General features: G+C 46.1%; 1 protein-coding gene across 1 annotated transcript in view; it reads left to right on the top strand.

Moving 5' to 3' along the window:
• SGCD (sarcoglycan delta) overlaps window positions 1-20,375 on the top strand; it is a 359,332-nt gene that overhangs the window by 229,726 nt on the left and 109,231 nt on the right. The window contains exons 4-5 of the mRNA XM_037044827.1: window positions 4,757-4,844; window positions 10,497-10,616. Coding sequence (XP_036900722.1) covers window positions 4,757-4,844; window positions 10,497-10,616 — 208 coding nt within the window. The remainder of the gene's footprint in view (window positions 1-4,756; window positions 4,845-10,496; window positions 10,617-20,375) is intronic.

Here is a 20,375-nt window from a genome sequence, read left to right as displayed (position 1 = left end):
TGGTCACCTTCCTGTTATCCGGTATTTTAGAGGCTTACAGTGCTGTGTCCAGGCCTGGCACAAGGTTCTTTCTTTAAACCCTGATGAAGCACAGACTCTTTCCCAGGAAGTTAGTCTATCAGAACAATTAATGCTGAATTATATTTGACATGATAATCCAAAGGAGTGGTGGCTTTTTTTTATGTCTTTTGGTGTAAAACTTGATCAGAGATGTTAGTTTGGTTTTGTCTTTTTTCCACAGTAGAATCATTTGAATAATATTAAGTGATTGTAATCAGGGCATTTGAATATATTGGGATTTGAAAAATAGTGGTGGGGCAGCCACATGTAGGGAGAGCCTTTGAAATAGAAACAGAGAGTGCTGGAAATGGAAGAAGCCCCTGACTCTCCACACAGATGGGTTGTGAGGGTAGATAGTGTGAAGGAAGGTCTTCCTCATTTCTCCCACTCTGTCCTTCCCCTCCCCCGATCTCTGTCTCCCCCTTTCCTCCTGTCCCCTTACCATCACACCTTCAGAGGACTTACCATGTGCCTGGAACTCACTGAACCATGGGCATTATTATACATAGAACTTAATAATTGCAATCATATGTGTATTTTGGTAATTTAATAATAATTACTGTTTGCACCATTCTACATATCAAGAAACCGAAGCTTGGCACGATTAAGTAACATGCCCAAAGTTACCCAGCTGGGAAGTGGTAGCGACTGGAGATGGGCTGGGCGGAGTCCAGGTTTCTCCTGCACACGTGGGACACAGTGTGTGGTCAACTACATAAGCCGCTGATTCCAGGTTGCTCTTCTCTCTGCGGCATCAGCTTGCCGAATCAGCAAAGAGACATGTTAGAACCTTCACTACTAGAAACATATAACCTCCTTGGAACCTCCAGGTTCCAAGCCCTGAATTCTCACATTTCTTCAGTTGTTTTTGAGTTGTAAGTACATCTGTTAAGCACGGCCAGAAGCAATGCCAGAGGAACGATATCTGGCTCACTTTTGTTTCCTAATGGACAGAACAAAACCTAACTCAATCTTAGATTTAATGCATTTTTTCTTCTATGTCCCAATTTAAAAAAAGAACTGTTTGCATCAGGAAGAATGTCCCCTTGAAGCCGTCGTGGGGGATTAGTGAAGCCGTGAATTAGTGGATATGTTACCCATGTGGCCGAGGTCATCATCTCCCCGCAGCACTGGGTCAGCAGCACTCACCCAAGGTCAGCTGGTGATTCAGAGCCTGAGTGCATCTCAGGCATTGGTTATATCACAACCATTGGTTGGTTTGTAGCAGTCGACCTTGGGTGAGAGAGATCATAACTCCAGACCATTTGCCTATGGAAAATGCCTTGGCACGGGCCACCCATCCCCTCACTCACCAGTGGACACCACCCCGGGCTGTGGCATTGTCTGCCTGTCCCCACAGCCCCGCCACATGCAGGCACAAGGCTGGGCTCACTAGTCTGGTCCTACACCTGCCAGTTCTAGAAGGAAAAGATGTTAGACAGCCCACAGCTACCCTATCTCCACAATCTCCTTTTTTCACTGCATCCCGATAAAGCCTTATCTGTGTTGTTTTCAAAGTTTGGCTCAAGTGTTAACATCTCCTTTGCCTCGCACCCCACAGCTCCATGCTGGGAACTATCACGCTGTTCAGGGAAGACCCACACATTGTTTCTGTAGCTCTCTAATTACCCTGCCATTTCCTGCCTGGTGATTTTGTGGGTTTTTTTTGGTTATATACGTATTTTTTAATATATTGATTATGCCATTACAGTGGTCCTATTTCCCCCCCTTCATTCCCCTCCACCCTGCACACCCCCTCCCTCACCATTCCCCCAACCTTTAGTTTCTGTCCACATGTCTCAAGTTCTTTAGAGTCTATATTTCCCATACTATTCTTGCCCTCACCCCTATTTTCTACCTACCATCTATGCTGCTTATTCTCTGTACCTTCTCCCCCCTTCTCCTCCTCCCACTCCCCTGTTGCTAACCCTCCATGTGATCTTCATTTCTATGGTTCCGCTCCTGATCTAGCTGTCCTTTTGGTTTGCTTTTGTTTTAGGTGTGGTTGTTAATAACTGTGAGTTTGCTGTCCTTTCACTATTCATATTTTTCATCTTCTTTTTCTTAGATAAGTCCCTTTAGCATTTCATATAATAAGGGCTTGGTGATGATGAACTCCTTGAATTTGACCTTATCTGAGAAGCACTTTATCTGCCCTTCCATTCTAAATGAAAGCTTTGCTGGATAGAGCAATCTTGGATGGAAGTCTTTGGATTTCATGACTTGGAATACTTCTTTCCAGCCCCTTCTTGCCTGTAAGGTCTCTTTTGAGAAATCTGCTGACAGTCTGATGGGAACTCGTTTGTAGGTGACTGTCCCCTAATCTCTTGCTGCTTCTAAGATTCCCTCCTTCATTTTAATCTTGGCTAATGTAATTACGATGTGCCTTGGTGTGTTCTTTTTTGGGTCCAACTTCTTTGGGACTCTCTGAGCTTCCTGGATTTCCTGGAAGTCTATTTTCTTTGCCAGACTGGGGAAGTTCTCCTTTATTATTTGTTCAAATAAGTTTTCCACTCGTGGCTATTCCTCTTCTCCTTCTGGTACCCTTATAATTCGAATGTTGGAACATTTAAAGATGTCCTGGAGCTTCCTAAGCCTCTGCTCATTTTTTTTGAATTCTTGTTTCCTCCTTCTTTTCTGTTTGGTTGTTTCTTTCTTCCTTCTGGTCCACCCCCTTGATTTGAGTCCGTTTCCTTTCCATCACTATTAGTTTCCTGTGCATTTCCTTTCATTTCAATCAGTTTAGCCTTTGTATGTTCCTCTAATTTGTGACTAAAATCAAACAATTCTGTGAGCATCCTGATCACCAGTATTTTGAACTGTGCATCTGATAGGTTGGCTATTTCTTGGTCACTTAGAGTTATTGGCTCTGGGGCTTTGAGTTGTTCTTGAGCCATAATGTTTTGGTCTATTTGCACCTGTTACGTGTGAGGGGCGGAGACTTAGGTATTCACCAGGGTGGAATGACCCAGTTGCTGGGTTGTGATGCTGTATGTGGGGGTGGGGTCAAAGAGGGGCAATGGTGGTCCTCTCTGCTGCTTCCTGCAGCTGGGGCCTGTGCAGTCTGTCTCATTGCTCACTCCTTCACCTAGTTTATCTGCACATGAATGTATAACCGTGGTCAGCCTGCCACCTTACGTGCTCACTGGGTCTGCCCGTTGCCACCCCATTCCTGGGATCCTACAACCACCGCCTGTGCTCCTGGGTCAGTCCAGCCAAGTTTTCCTGAACCACCCCACTCCGCCAGCCACTGGCTCCATCCCTCTTACCGGTCTGGCTGAACGGTTCATTGTTGTCAGACGTCTGTACAGTTCACTTTTCTGTGTTTTGGTTTCGTTTTTGTTACTAAAAACTTTGTTGTCTTTAAACTTGGTTGTGCGAGGAGGCACAGTGTTTCCACCTACACCTCCATCTTGGCCAGAAGTCCTCCTCCCGCCTGGTGTTAAGTGTGCCCCTCGCATTGTCCTCATCGGGACATGAGACTTCACAAGTAAAGATGAGTCTTAGGATGCTTACTGGCTCTTCTGTGTTTGGGGCTCAGTGAATACAGGGTTACTGAATCTTCAGGCAGACGTGTGCCATGGGGCGACAAAGGTTTGGGGAGATGGGAATGACTGCCCACGTTCCTGTTGCTCATCCTTTAGCTTTTGGCTTTCGTGTACTCAGGAAAGGGAGAACTCTAAGCCGGAGGGTGGCGGACTACGCCCTGTGGGTTCATGCCAGCCCTCTGTCCATTCTCATGTGGAATCATTTTTACAATTTGAAATGACTGGGGTGGGGGGAGAATATTTTATGACATGGAAGAGTACATTAAATTTAAGTTTTTAGTGTCCTTGTTTAGGAATAAAGTGTCATGGGAATGCAGCCATACTTGTTTGTCTGTGCACTGTCTGTGGCTGTTTTGCACCAAAACAGCCATCAGCAACTGAGTAGTTACCACGGAGACTGCACCTCCCACAGAGCCCAAACTGCTTACTGTGGGACCCAGTGCAAAAGTATGCCAGCCCCTGCTCTGAGTCCTCCTCAGAAAGGGCTGTCACCGTAGGAAGAAGGGATCGGATGGTCTTTTTGATAAAGGGGATGTGGGGTGAAGGTACAGAATACCTGAAGGAAAAGAGATCTGGAAACCAGAACAGGGAGGAAGGGGAGGCAGAAGCTTGTGGGAAGATGCCAGGTCTTCCGGGCGTCGTCCACCTGGGGGTGCGAACAGCTGTACCAAGAGAGTCCCGTCTCACTCAGGGGCACTGGGCCCTCGCAGGACATGCCACAGGGGCAGGCATTGGCTACCTTACACAAGCTTTCTGCCTTCTGTCAAGGGCTCTGGGTGGTTGGATAAATTATAAACCAGGAAAGATGAGAGTAGTAGATTATCCGTCATGCCTGATCATTTCACGCAATGTATGAAAGTATTAAAGGGCTCTGTGTAGCCCAGTTGTCTCTGATTCAGCTGTGTGTGTGTGTGGGGGGGGGGGGTGAGAGAGAGAGAGAGAGAGAGAGAGAGGGAAATCTGTGTATCTGTGTATTTCTTTGGAGGAAATCCATTTTGGATGAATGCCAATTAATTATCCTATATGTGGGGACCATGAATTACTTGCAGTTTTTAAATAAAGACATCAATTAAGACTGGCCTAACATTAGTTTTTCATTTCCAAATCTGCTGTCATTTTCATGTGTCTCTCTTATTTTCTTGTTACAGGGTAATGCCCTGTACTTCAAATCAGCCAGAAACGTGACCGTGAACATTCTCAATGACCAGACTAAAGTGCTAACTCAGCTCATAACAGGTAAGAGAAAAAAAAACTGAGCAGTGCCTGGTCCATGCTTAAGCATCCAGAAAATGTAGAACCAAAACTTGAATATAACACCACATGAACTAAAGAAAGAAATGTCTGCTAGCACATTTTACAATGGGGAGAAGGAGAAGGAAGCCGAATTTCACGACCCCGCCCAAGTGCAGAGTGTTTTCATAGACACACATTTAACTTATGCAAACCCGGTGATATTTGTTTAAGGGGGAATAAACTATTTTTCATGCAGCACTGCCCCTAAACACAAGCCAGCTGCTTCTGCTGGTGCTCGGCCCCAGAGAAGCTCTCTGCTCCGAGGCTGGAGGAAAAGCTGACTGTGTTGGATTAACCAAGAGAGAGCACAATGCCCACAAAACCACACGCACCACACTTTGTGGGTGTAAAGGGGGTTTTTAACGGTAGTGTGAATCCAGCCGTGTTTGCATACATGCCAACTTCGAGCCTAACTCAACTGCAAGATGCGGATGTACCCCCACTGAATATGTTTGCGTGGTTCCTTTTAATACAGCAGGTTGGCTCCTGGCAGCGGTGGAAAGCACCAACTGGGTTTCAAGCTGCATATTCCTGAAATTTAAACAAGGGTTGGCTGGTCGTGGCGATGCTTATTACAATGATAAACAAGGGCCTTGTGGCTGTGGTACGACTGGCGCCCCTTCTGTTTGTTACGAGCGCCAGTAAACAGGAGCCAGCCTGCACCCCACAGTGGAAAGGACAGGGGTATGTGTCCAATGGTACTGCTATACTTCCAGACAGAAAAAGCCATTTGTTTGGCTTCTGGGCTGAGAGGAAAGTATGCAGATGGATATTTTGAGAAGCCAGTTGCCCAAATGCCCTGAAACGTTACTGTGACTGAAACATCTGCAGCTCCACTAATGCGCACGTGGTGGGGAAACAGGTGCCTTGGTGCCCAGACCTGCTGTCCACCCCGCAGGAGCCCTGCATGTGGGTGTCTGGGGGCCCGTGGCCCCTGGGTAACTTGGACCATTTACCACCAGTGCAGAGTTCAGGGCCGGGAGGAGCAGCCATGAACTTGTTGCTCTGGCATGAGCACCAGTGCATTATCAGCGGTGCTTACAGAACATCTGGCCCGCAGTCGCCATGCTAAATAATTAAATAAGCAGCTTCAGTAAGCAGTGATTTAAGTGGCATGTGTGAAAACTGCCTCCAGGAGGGGAATAAATCCAACCTCCAGCTCCCCGAGTTCCACATTCAGAAGGAATTTATTTAGCCTGTTGATCATTTGCCATTTATTCGCAGTGGGAGATTTGGTTTACTTGAGAGATCTTGTTTTGATAAAGCTGGAACTGTCCAGACGACTGTTCTTCAGCAAGGAGTCAGTCTCTCCCCATCCCTCTCCCACTCCCCAGTCTTCCTGTTTCCCCACCCACCATGACCCCTTTCTCTCTCCTTCCCCTTCTCCCCTTCTTCCCTTTCTCTCCTTCTTCTCTTTCTCTCCTTCCCTTTCTCTTCCCTCTCCTCTTTCTCTCTGTCCACCATTTTTTATTTTTAAATCCTTACCCAAGGATATATTTATTGATATCAGAGAGAGAAGAAAAAGAGGCATTGATTGGTTGCCTCCTATACATTCCCTGACTGGGGATTGAACCCACAACCTAGGGATGTACCCTGACAGGAGGATTGAACCTGTAACATTTTGGTACATGGGCTGGTGCTCTAACCAACTCAACCACCTGGCCAGGGCTCTCTGCCCCTTCTTTCTCCTAATCTCCCCATTCTTTCTCTTTCCCCTCTCTCTCTTCCCTCTTTCCCTGTCTTCTGTTTTGCTGTCTCCTCTGGCCAAGTCAGACCCTCTCAGGAACTGAGAAACCTATACATAACTCTTAAGGCAAGGCACAAGATAGCAAATATTAACCCGAGATGAGCAAAAAGCCATTCTGACACTAGCCCGTGAGAGCCTTTCAAGATGATTTCTAAAGAGGAGAGCAGATGTGTTCAAAATATAACTCTAAGCGTTTTCCTGCACACACACACAAGCGTCCCCTAAAGTCTTTCTTCAGGGTGCTCTATGTCCGTGCATGCGCATGAGGGACGCACAGAGCAGTTCCAGGAGACAGTTTCTTGCAAGTGAACTTACTCGTGAGCAAATGACTCCCGTTATCCCAGAGGCCAGGTGTACTGAGGTGATCCAGAGGATTCGAGAACTCCCTGTTTACCTACAGAACGTCTCCAAAGGCCAGAAGAAATTCCAACATTAGCAACCCAGGTGACCTTGTCACATGAAACAGCATTTGAAATGGCAGCTAAGCTCCCAGACTAGACCACAGGTGCACATTTGACTCAGACTGCTGCCGATTCAGTATCAGCCCCAGAGTGGGTCCAACAGGAAACCTTCTGCCCTGCAACAATGAAATATTAGCGGAATCTTCCAGAGCATCCTGCCAGAGTGAGGAAGGCACCTAGCATCCAAGGAGCTAGGGAAGGAATGAGGCTGGGTCCGTGGCAGGGTCTTGACCACCAAGCCTCCAGTTGGGTTCCAGGATCTCCCTGTTGAGCACATTAATGGATGAGGTGCTTCATGCACAAACTACGCGGCACAGAGGGGGATTAACTAGAGAGTACAGGGTGCAAGTAGGGATTTCTGGTTTTCTCTCCCAGAGAAGGAATAATGGGTTCACCGAGGAACCTCCTGGGCAGTCCCGAGTTCCATTTATATTTCTCTCTAGAATCATTTTGTGTTTGTTGTGTGTGTGTTTTTTTAAGATCTCACCATATGCTCAAAAGTTGGGCAGCCCCAGGTCAAACTGACAAAAACACAAGCCCGTCTGCACCACGAAGCCAACAGCCTCTAGCTGGGGGGTTGGCTAAAACTCCCAATTAATGAGTTGTATATACCCAATTGTTCTAGCCCTTGGTGAATTCCACTCTGTATTCTGAGCTGCCCCAGAAAGCAAGGGAAGTTCATTGTGTTTAGTGTTCTCCAATGACTATCGTCTGTTCAGTACACTCTCCTGTATGTCTCTCCCACCCCCGTTCATGAGTCCAGAGTAATTAAACAGGGTTTACACAGAGGCAGGCACTCTGACTCTTCAGGGTCCTGTCTCATGTTACCACCTCAGTTTGGGAAGGCAAAGTTCAAGAATTTGGGTTCCCCAGTCATGTTACCACTTTGTTGCCTGACCGGATCCAAAGTGGGCAGACTGTGCTCACCTGTTCCCATTCCAAGGTCATTCATTCATTCATTCAGTAGCCCTGCTTTACCTCCTGATCCAGAATCACCACCCTGAACAAAAGGCAACAACCCCAAAGCATTGACAGGTAATACAGATTCCCCAGGAGGCTGGGTGTCACCAGGAAGACAGCCACATCTTAGCCCTTCCCAGACAACTAACCCCAAGTTCGCATCCACATCTCTGTCCTCCCAGGATCTCTCTCTTGTCCTTCTCTCCAGCTTTCCACTGCCCTTCACCTTCCCCAGAGCTCCTCCTGTGGACCCCAGCCCCATTCTCCTTCCTAGAAAAATACACATCGCTTTGCTTCTGTGGAACAATTAGGAAAGCTCAGCTCCAGACCCAGATCTGCCATTAGCTCACCTGAGGACCAGACCGGGAGGGAGCTCTCGACCTTTGCCACGTGCTCTTCTCACCTACAGTGTGAAGGCAGTGGGGAAAGATAATGCCTAGTCCCGTGCCACCGGGAAATTCCGTGCTACATCTGCTGTTTCTACTGCCCACCCATGAAGAAGCCTTTCCCATGCCCTTCATTTTATCAGAGGGCTGGTGCGGACATTCTGGTGAGAGATCAGGGCTCCAAGTTGATGTGATTTTGTGAGGGAGGCAAGTGCCCTGAAAGGTTCTCATCGTTAATTCTTTTCACGGAGTTTCAAAGGTCAATAGGTGTTTCTCACATCGATGTCTGTCTGCCTGTCTCTCTCAAATTAATACACATATCCTCAGGTAAGGATTAAAAAGAAAAGAAGAAGAAGAAAGATCAAATGACTTGCACAGAGACACATTACCAGAAAATGAGTTGGGATGCGATTCTTGGTCTCTGATGCTTAGACTGACGGCCATAACGAAAGGGAAAGCAGCCCCAGACACCCAGGGGCTGGCTGGGGACTGCCGGCCAAGCCTTGGAGTTCTCCTGTTGGACCATAAATAATCTCACAGAACATCAATGCCGGACAAGGCCACTTGGTGGCCATGAAGGGCAAAGACAAAACAAAACAAAAACAGCTCAGACAGAATGAAAACATTTATCCAAACCACAAAAATGACCAAACAGTCCTCTATCCTAGCTAATAGTATTTGTTTCTTTATTCATTACAGTTTTAACATTGTTCTGGCCTTCGCTCCTTCTAGAAAAAGATTTATTAAGGTACCAAGCATAAAATTACTTCCACTTCCTGAAAGCATCTAATCCAAATCTAAGTCTTACTTCCTTAAATCCTGCCCAAAATAACCTAATATAAGGCAGAAATATACTGTCAGAAATCCTTCCTTAATACCAAGATGCCTCTCATGGCTCCCTGTGGTGTGTCCCCTCTCCTAGCAATGACTACTAAACCCAGCTTGTCCAATTGCAGGGGTGTTCCTGGTCATTTCTGCCTGGAAGACAGGAGGACTCTTTTATTACTACTTTTTATTAATAACTAGAAGGAAATGAAAGCTCTATATCAGAATCTTATAAAATTTCTGCACCCTAACCCCAAAGTTTCTTCTATATGAATCTCCAGACCAAAAGATAAACCCCTTTGCATCTGAGCTGGGTCCTTTGCAGGGGGCTGATGCTCCCGGGCTGTTCTGATGAATGTCCTGCTTTCGGCTGGCTCCAGCGCAGACAGACTGACCTGTCTCCTTTCTTTTTTTAGGAATTCTAACACATTAACCTGATTTATTTTTTCCAGTGTGCCCCAAACTTTCTGCAGTTATGTATTTATTTATACATGTTCACACTCACATCCGTCTGTCTCCATCAGAAGACAGTGCTATGGGGTCAGGGGCCCCATTACGTAGTAATGAAGTCCCACCTTGTAGTCCCACCTTCAAGAGTGGTATCTGTTGTCATGTGACAAATGCTGTAAAATTTATTTTTTTATGAAATGAAATTCTAGCATAAAAAAGTCATCGACTTTCTTAGGCAAGTAATTGCAAGATGCTATAACCTTTCCTGCCCAGAAATGATCTCTGTACGAAGGAAATACAACTTGTCTGGTGTCAAGAGCAGCTGGTGGGTCAAGGATACAGAACGAGACAGATCCTGGATCAATTTAAAGGCCCCCTGTGCAACAGTTGGGGGCTGGGCTAAAGTATGCTGCTTACTTAAATGGGTGGTGAGCCTTCCATGCCTTGATATATTCAAGCCAAAATCTGCAAGCGTCTGATGGTAGTTTTGGTGGTTAGCTCAAATGTCACATTAGGGAATGCCATTTAAGCATTAGTTCAGAGGAAGGATATGACAGTCTTCAAAATCCTAGCCCAAGAGCATATGACAAGAGGTAACTGACAAGACATGGCTCAAGTCCTGAGACTGATTTTCATGGTTGGCCTTTGAAAGCCAATCCACTTACATTGAAGTCCAGTACAATCTTGTCAGATACCTATGCTCTATGACAAGCTCTTAGTAATTGAATGCAATGAGACTAATGTACACTCCCTCTCTTTCTTCCAGGTCCAAAAGCTGTAGAAGCTTACGGCCAAAAGTTTGAAGTAAAGACAGTTTCTGGGAAGTTGCTCTTCTCTGCCGACAACAACGAGGTGGTAGTTGGAGCCGAGCGATTACGAGTCTTAGGTAAGGAGACTTTAATGGCCTGATGCTACTGTGTCCCTTTGAGAGGAAGAGTGGAATGGTGTCTAGAAAAGTGATTTAGGCCAATTACCTGGATTCTCTTAAATCAAGGTAGTTGAGCCACCCACCTTGGAGCCTGGTCCCTGGTGACAATGTCTCATCTCGATGTCTTTGTGGCACATCTGCCAACACTGAGCTTTGGATCGGCCATTCGCTCAAGCTGAGAAGTACAATAGAGGCTGTCTTGTCCTCACAGCTGGTGGTCTTGGCAGAAGCAGTCCAGACCTGTGTATGTGTCAAGCAATCATCGAACCTGGTCGTAACTTAGGAATCCCCTTTGTTTGTGTCACGTAACAGGTGACTCCACTGAAAATCTGCACAAGCTGGGTTTAGCTGATTAGCTCGGTTGGCTTTTATGAAACTTTTATCTGTATAGAGTGTGTGTTTGACTTGCTTTTACCTGTTAGGGTTTGGGGTTTCCTTTTTTCCCCACTCAGTAGTGAAGTAAAATTCTACTAAAGAGAAGAGGTTTGGGTTAAGGCTCAGTGGATTGGTTTGGGTTTGGTTTCTCACAGTCGGGCTTTCTGAACACTTGAGATGTTAGGAGACAAATCCCAAGCATGGAGCCTTTCAATTCTGAAATCTTTATGAAAAGCCTCTTACTTGAACCCACACTGATGTACTCTCATTACCTCTTTTCTAAAAGTTCAGGAAGAATGTATTACCCATTCAGACTTTTCATATTGAAGGGGGATCATTTGCCTACCTTATAATAACATAACTCCATGCTTATTTTTAACACTAGATTTTTAAAATTGGATCCTATAAATAACAATAAAGAATGAGCCACTTTTTCTGGACACCCTATAGTTTTGTAGTTCTTAGTCTGAACTTACAATTTTTTATTTCTCACTTTTGGAAAAAAAACTATAACCCACCATAGGCAGACTATACAGTGAGTGGGGGCAGCTGTCCCACAGTCTTTGGGGAGTGTTACCGGAGTCCCCACCTTCACCGTCTTCCTCCTGAGTTACTTGGAGGTGGTGCCTTTCTTTTGAACCTTCTGGCTGGAGTGTTGGTGGAAGAATATACTATAAAAGGGGCCATCTCTGCTCTGTATTTATTTACACATCTCTAGACTTCTTTTTCCATCCCACCTCTTTGCCTCTAGGATGTACTGCATGTCATCATTGTATTCATATATTAGAAATCTACAAGTTTTGTTTTGCACTTCTTATACTGTTGGATATATTTATAATCAAAACTTTACCAGGCCCATGGATAAATTTAGTCTTATTAGAAGTTTTAAAAAAATAATCACCTAGGGGACTTCTGAAGAGTTTAGGTTTCTAGATCCAGCCATGACTTGCTGAGTTAGAAGCTCTGATGGAGGAGCCCAAGAACTTTCTGTGGTCCCACTGTTAGAGCCATTGAATCTGAGAACACAGGAAATTAGTGCTTTGCAGCTGTACACTATTACACTCCAGAACAGTGGATTTATTAAGAGCTCTGGTGCCAGAGCTGACCTGGATCTTAATCTCTGCTCTGTCATTTGTCAGTTGTATGACTTTGGGCAAGTTACCAATATCTGACCCTGTTTTCTTTCCTGTTCACATGGACCAAGAACATCTACCATCTCAAGTTGCCCCTCCAGTTAAACGAGATCGTCTCATATGTACTTATCACAGTGCCTGGCACAAAGCAGTACTCAGTCAGTGGTAGCTGTTGGCTGCTGTTAATACTCACACTACTGCTTCTACACTAGTACGAATACTGCTTTTCCTTCTATTGGTCCCTAAGTGTACCCACTTTGACTTCAACCCGTCTTCCTCTATGAGCTATGTGCCCTTAAGCAAGTTATCCAACCTCTCAGTGCCTGTGTCTGATCATCTATAAAGTGTGGGGAGAAGGGGTGGTTAGAAATAGAAGTATCTACCTTCTAAAGTTCTTGGAAGAATCGAATGAAATAATCTATGTAAACTGACTAGCAAGTAACTGTTCACCAAGTGCTGGTTGGAAATTGCTATTTGTTCCCTGTATTATTAGTTTCACAAAACATCCTGTTTCTTCATTACTGCTGTTCTCTTCAGGTCATTGCCTCTGCCCTCAGCCAGTTGGCTTGTCTGGTCAGTCTGTCTCCTCCTCTCCTTCCCCTTCCCTACCAATCACCCTACCCTTCACTTTCTACCTGTACTTGACCCTGACTTCGCTATCACTGATACTGGCCCCATCGTGCTCCCCTGTCAGTCTCAAAACTTTGGCACCCTCCTGAGCAGTACCAGGCTCAGCAGAGTTCTAAAGCAGAAGTAACCAGCTTGAGGGAGCTCCATGGAAGTGAGAAGTCAGGGTGCAGAGGCAGTGGGCAGGGGACAACCAATGCCTGGTCAGGTGCCCCGTGGCATGAACAGGAATGACACCCTTTGCCATCTTGTCATTTCCTATGTATATCATGAGAGTTGTTTAGAGCAGAAGTCTGCAAATTCTTTTTCATTCAGCCACAAAAACTTAAAAAAATAAAATATTATACCAAACCCCCATAAATAAAATACATGTATATAAAACACCAGGACTACCCTGGATTATAACCACTCATTATGACCCAAGCACATGCTTTCTGTGCATTCTTACATTTACACCTCCCCACACCAGGTGAAGGAGGTAGGCACTGTGATAAATATCATCCCCACTTTGCCGATGACAGGGCTGGGCCACACCTGGTAAAGGGAGAGAGCCAGAACTCCCAGCCAGGTATCTTGAATGCAGACTGCTTTACTTTAAAGCACTATACTTCATTGCCTCCTCAAATGTTTCCCATTTTTAGATAAAGGCTTAAAACTAAGGCTTAAAAAAGCTAGGAAACTTACCCCAGGTCAAGTTCAAATCCTTGCCTATGGACTCCAGCATCAGTGCATTTAACTGCATGCAAATATGTTACTTATAAGACCCATTTCCAACTCTCACAATTAATATTTTTCCCTATTATTTGTAGAAGCAGTGCTTTCCGTGTTCTCAGTTTGGGGGAGGTTAATGGAATACACACACACACACACACACACACTTCAGGCCATTCTCTTGTTCAAGGCTGCCTTGCTATACCAGCTCTAAAATAATTACCCAGGGGAAAATGTAATGCTATCTCATGCCAAGATCCTTTGTACAAATGGTGTTTGGCACTTCCCATTAGTTTCTTAGTGCTTCATGAATCAACTGGATGCTTTAAAATCTGACTTTGCAAAGATACAGGGTAATTTTAGATGTCCAAACACTTTGGTTGAATCTTATACAAAACTCTATAATGGCATCATCTAAGAACTTTCCTCCACCCTACCCTAGCCCACCCCTATGCAGACTAAAGGCAGAGAGATTATTATAGTCTTGGGTCACTTCAAGGCAGGTGGACGTTTTTGTTCTTGTTGCTTATGCTTGCAATGTGTCTCTTAGAGATGACTTAGCATAAAATCATTACACACATTTGCTTTTTATGTAAAAGTATAGAAAGAAAGCATCATGATAAAGACCGAGGCTGCTTACAGTGCTGAGAAGATTAGGAAATGACCACCCTACAAATCTCGCATCAGCCCACTCGGTGAAATGAGCCTAGTGCGTTGCAGAAATGAGCTTCCTGTCAGCTGGGATTCAGCCATATGGTGTAGAAGCAGAAACTTAGGCAATTTCATTTTCAGCTTAATGAGAAATTTGTCTTTTGGAGTAGTCAGACTGCACAGGCTCTTGGGAGTTTTGAATCAGGATGTGTATTTCACAGCAGAGTCCATCCCACCTGGGCTGACCCCTTGCTCTGCAATCTAGGATGGAAGTGACCCTATCCAAGTCCGTTTTTAATCTCTGAGCTTTAGTTCCTACAAGTATCAAACAAAGAGAGGTGAACAAAATAAAGGATGGAAGTAAGGATGAACTAATAGAATAATAAGGAAATGTAAATAAATCAATTATTTTAGTTGAGTAGGAAGAGTCAGTAGACCATAAGGAAAAACCCTAAGAAGATAATACCCCTTGGGTTTAGTAGCTTACCTCTTGAGCTCAGAGTAATTACTTAAGTTCTTCCCTGGGTAATCCTACCCACTTATTATCCTGAGCACACTCAAAGGACCTAGAATAGCATGGTCCTTGAATAGCACGATGAAAGGACTGGGAGTCATGCCTCATGAAGAATGGTTCAGTTATCTGGAAACTTTATCCTGGAAAAGAGATGGAGGAATCAGTGTAGGCAGACTGTAGTCATGGATCCCCCAAATATGCATGGTTTTCCTGGAGAAAGGAAAGCACTTGGGAGCCATATAGCTGAGTGGTTCCGAGCACAGGTCTAACGTAGTCTCTGTCATTGGTCAGCTGGTACCCGAGGTCGTCTCACTTCACCTTTCTAAGTAGCCTTGTACTCTGTGACATAGTGTGATAATGCCTGGCTCTCATAGTAATGAGGACAACTGGGTGGTACAACATAAGCAGAGTGAATAGCACAGAGTGTGGTACCCAGGGAGCACTTCGCACATGGTACCCGTTGTGTTGCTGATGGTTTCTGTTGGTGCACTTGGGCTTCGTGGGGCTCATCAGTCCTAAAATCTTATGCAGCCCTTCTGTCTTCATGAAAGAAGGTCCTCGTAGAGAAACCAGCTTAGGACCTGCAGGAGTATTCACATGTCAGCTAAGTCTGGACAAGGGGACTTCCCAGATACTGCCAGGGCCAGAACAGAACACACCCACACAGGCTAAGAAGTACTACCTTGCCCCCTTCACCCTGCTGCACATAATACTGGTCTTCCTAACATGTGTGTTCTCAAGTTGGACTCAGGTAATACAGGTGTTGGAGGATTGGGCTGAATTCTCAAAACTGTAGGTCCCTCCCTGCACTCACAGAGAGAGCGGTTCTCAAAGTGTGGATCAGTGAGTCAGCATGACGGTTTTCTCACTATTTGTGCAGACTCAAGCCCCACCCAGACCTACTCAGTCAGAAATTCGGGGTGTGGCCCAGCCCACTGTGGGTGCACAAGTCCCTGGGTGCCTCTGATGTGTGCTCCGGTTTGTGGCCCCTGAACTAGGGCAGTCACGACTTGGCCACAGTGTTGCTGGTGGCTTTCCGTTGAGTTCAGGCCAAGCTTTTACAGCTGTGTTCAAGAAAAGCTACAAAACAAGTCTGGCTGACATATGTTGAGGACTTAACTCTGTGCAAGGTTCCAAACTGACCTTGTAAAAGGGCCCTGGCTTATCACCTTGACCTACAGAGGAGCACACGGAAGCACAACTTGCTCTGCATACCACAGGAAGAAACCAGTGGAGTTGGGCCCTGGATCCAGGCTGTCTTGCCCACTCAGTGGCCTCTTTGACAGTAACCTTCAGCTTCTCCCAATTCCACAGCACGTTGGCATCACAGCGAGAGGGAAAGAACTGGGCAATGGTTGTCTAGCTATTCTCCTTTCTGCCTTCTGCATCCTCTGCTGTCCCTACAGTTCCCCCACATCGGACAGTTTCTCTGCTTCCTTCATGGACCCTTCTTCCACTGAATAAATGGCATGGGATTCACACTTGGCCTCCCACGATGTTTGGTCCGCATTTCCCCTCTTTTCCCATTTCTATGGGAAACCCCACAGTTACACAGAGTTTCAACATTTGCTGTTTTCAGGTGCCCCCCCAAATCTGTATTTGCCTTGAGCTGCCTTCTCCATTCTCGTGTTCCAAATTCCCAAATATCCTGGACCTTTCTGCATTGCTATCTTTCCCTCACTTCCTAAACCTGTGTCTCCCCATCCACACCCTGCCTCTCCAGAACCCACTTCCCTAATCCTCCAGTGGGGCCCCCATTCCACCAGTCTTCGGGGCCTCGCTTTCACTCAGGTCGCAGACCCTGTCTCCCTCCACATGGGTGGGAATGTCTGCTCCAGCTGTGGGTTGTCCACCCCACAGTGACATCACTCAGGTCTGACACGAGAAAATGCAGGTTTGCAGTCAGGCCCATCCAGTTAATTACCAAAAGAGGTACAAAATCAATGTGCAGGATGAGTTGTGATTCAGTTTAGCTTTAATTCCAAACAAAATTATTAAACACTGTACAAGAATGGTCTTTTACAAAGCAGCAAGAAAATAGGCAACACGGATGCCCATGCGTCTAAGAGGCATCGCGCTGGAGACAGCAGGGGAAACATAATTTTTGATTTTCATGAATGGCCAATTGGATTGCACAATGAATCAAACATTCATAGCATTTGTAAACAAAGTATAATTATTAGGTGTTATTCTGATTGTTAATTAGGTCTATTTATGCTCTAGATTCATTTTTTAAATATGTGCTCTAGGTGCCACTTGGTGCTAATTATCCGAGTTACATTATTACCAACTGGAAAACATTTTTAATTAAGTCTAAAGCTTTTTAAATTAGCATAAGATTTGTAGAAATTTAAATGTGGTCTGATGCTATATTTTGTTTTGTGTTGTGTTTTGTGTAGAAAGACATCAGGTGGTTCATTTAGCCTTTTGAATTAGTTTTTCGTGAAACATTCCACTGCAACCTGGCAACTGATGGTTATGATGGGTGTTCTTAGCAGTGTTCATTAACTGAGTAATTTTTACATGTGTGTGTAATATATATTATGTATACCATGTATAACATATGACTCTATATGTATATAATATGTATATATTACACACATGTATATCATATCTCTCCAAATCACTACAGCTGGCAGCACAGACATGCGGAGGTGACGGTCACTGCCCCGCCAGGGAGCTGTCTGTCTGATCAGGAAGGTGACCAACACCACTATCTGAGAGCCCGAGCAGAAAGGCCGTGCAGCAGGATAAAACAAAGTGAGTGTAGAATCACAGAATCCAGCTGTGGTGCAGGCGCGTTCGAGAGAGAGTTTAGAAGCTTCTTAAACGAAGGCTGCATTTGAACTAGGTTTGAGCATGGATTAGGGGAAAAACAGAGACAGCGCCTGCTTGGTGAATAAAATCACTCATGTTTATCTGTCAGGGTTCAGTTGATTTAAATGCTGTGAGTCCAACTAAGCCACAGGAGGAGAGATTGATTGTCTTGTGTGATAGAAAAATTCTGCAGGCTTCAAGCTAGATTCAGCCGCTCAGATAACGTGACCAAAATTCAGTCTCTCTCTCTCGCACCATCTCTCAGCTCTGTTTTCCAGTGTTGCTGCTGAGCAGATAGAGTGCTTTTCTTCCCAAAGTAAATCCAACAAAGTCCTGGGCTTTCCGCTGACTGGACTGACCTGGGCCACATGCCCACCTCTGAACAAGTCGGGACGAGGACTGTGGAACATGGTCATCAGCAAGGTGACCAGGGTCATATCCCCACTGCCAGAGCCTGAAACATCACTGGGGGTGAAAGTGACAAAACTGAAGCTGTCCTCCTTCGGGCGCATCATGAGAAGGCAGGTTCTTCGGGAAAGACCTTAGTGCTGGGAAAACAGAGGGCAGCAGGAAGAGAGGGCAACCAAATGGGACGGGTGACTTCATAAAAGAAGCCCTCGGCCCGAGTCTATAGGAGCTGAGCAGGGCTGCTGAGGACAGGGCAGGGGGGACACCACTCACTCACAGGGTCTTTGGGACTCAGAGCCGACTCCATGGCATGTAACACACACGGAGCCAGGGCGGGAAAGAACTGACAGTGAGATAGAAGGATGATTTTCCAAAGGAAGATTGGGGTGTTCTTACCAGCAGAGGGAATGGGTGCTGGGCAAAGACACATAGAAAGTATACGTTATGTTAATCCAGGTTAAGGTCCTGGAAAATCATGACCACATACACGAGACGGTGGAACCCACGATGGCAAAGGCTGTTGGTGGAAGACACTTTCTGAGTTCCCTCCTCCTTGCTTGCTCAGCTCCAGATACCCTGGCCCTTTTCCTTCATCACCAAGTGGGTTTCACTCCCAGCATTTTCTACTTAGTCTCCCCTCTACATAGAATCCTCTTTTGTAGTCAGTGCATAAAAGATCTCCTTCCTTATGGCTCCAATGTCACTTCATCGAAGAGACCGTTGACTGCCTTATAAAGAGAGTGTGTTCCCACTAGCAATGTCTATACAGAATCGGCAAGCCATGGCCTGTGGGCCAGATCAGGCCAAGGCCACTCACTGCCTGGTTTGTCAGTAACACGGCCGTGCTCACTGGCACCTCCTGTGGTTGCTTCCACACACTGCAGTGGCAGAGTTGCGGAGCTGAGACAATCCCATGGCCCACACACCTGACACATTTGTTATTTGGCACCTTACAGGAGAAGTCTGTTGCATCGTGGTCTGTGCCTTCACTCCTCTTCAGAGCAGTCACCACAACATGACACAGTGTGTGTACATACATATGTTTATTTTCACCCTCTCCTCATAGAAGGGAAGCTTCACGACAATAGTGACTTACGTTTTTCAGAGTCTAGAATAGTGTCTGGTGCACAGCAAGTGCTCAGTGATAGTTGTTGAGTGAGAGGATTGAACGACTTTAGACACTGGAATGTTTATAGCTGATCTGATGGTATAGAGAAAAGGAGGGCGGGAGAGCAGGCACCTGACTTAAGAAAACAGGAGAACACCTTTGCTGAGGACTCATCAGGACCTAAACGAGGCTGGAGGAGAAGAGAAAACATATGGAGAAGATCGTCTTGAAGCAGAACTCACGGGACCTGGGGATTCACCGGGGACGTGGAGGGAAGTGGGGGTGTCACTGGTGTTGTATGCCTTGTCGTGTGCCCATGGGTAGAAATTTCTAGGGGCAGTGGTGGGTTTGGAGTTGGAGAGAAATAGTCCAGCTTGAGATGCCCTGGTCTGCCCATCTGGTCTTCCCATCTCCAAGGGAACGGCTGAGGGTCCAGTGGGCAACTCTGGCAGAAAAGCCGGTAAGAGATGCCCGACTGAGCAGAGGGGGCCGAGAGGCACCCATGCAGAGTGAGTAGTCGGACTCCAGAGAGGAGACCCATGGAGGGGTGGCTGGAGAACTTAAAGGAGCCCAGCCAGCCGAGCGTCACCAGCAGCCTCCAGCCCATCTCTGTCTCAGAAGGAGGCTCCCGGGAAGCCTTGCCATGACCGTGACCACCCTCCAGGACGCACCCTCAGAAGTGGAAGCTCTACCCCCTGCTCTCATGCTTTTCCTCATCCACTCTACCTTTCACCAGAGGGGAACTCAGAGGCTTTAGAATGTGACAAAAATGAGTTCTGTCATCCTACCAGCCACGTGATGTGGGCCGTGTTACTCACATCACTTAGGCAGCATGCCTAGGTTCTAAATAAACAACTCCTCCCCCTCTCCTTTCTCCTTGCCTTCACCTTCTTCTCTTCTTTCTCTTCCTTTGTTTTTGTAATCCTCACCCGAGGATATGTTTACTGAGGTTAGAAAGAGAAGAGGGCCAGTGGGGATGGGAGGGAGAGACATCGATTGGCTGCCTCGCATACGTGCCCTGACTGGGGATTGAAGCTGCAACCTTTTGGTGTAAGAGCCGATGCCCCAACCAACTGAGCCACCCAGCTAGGGCTCTCTTTCTTTCCCTAGTACCTCATCAGTGAGTAGCAGAGAGCACATGAGAGGCTGAAGGATGATAGTACGAGGTGGAACACAGCACCTCTTACGTGGTGGCAAAAACTGAATACTTGAGCCATTGATCCTTGGGGGCTGGGAGCCTGCTGATCTAATAGCAACATTTGGGAAAGAAGTCAGAGGAGCCCAAACGGGGCCAGGGACCCCCTCCTGCTCTGTTATCACCAGGAGAGGAAATCTGCTGGGAATTCAACTATTTAAAAAGAACTGCTGGTTGT

This window comes from Sturnira hondurensis, unplaced genomic scaffold (genome assembly GCF_014824575.4).
Source record: "Sturnira hondurensis isolate 20B ecotype Veracruz unplaced genomic scaffold, ASM1482457v3 Scaffold0004152, whole genome shotgun sequence".
Taxonomy (NCBI): Eukaryota; Metazoa; Chordata; class Mammalia; order Chiroptera; family Phyllostomidae; genus Sturnira; species Sturnira hondurensis.
The sequence above is the reverse complement of the archived record's forward strand: the minus strand, read 5'-3'. Positions and strand labels throughout refer to the sequence as shown.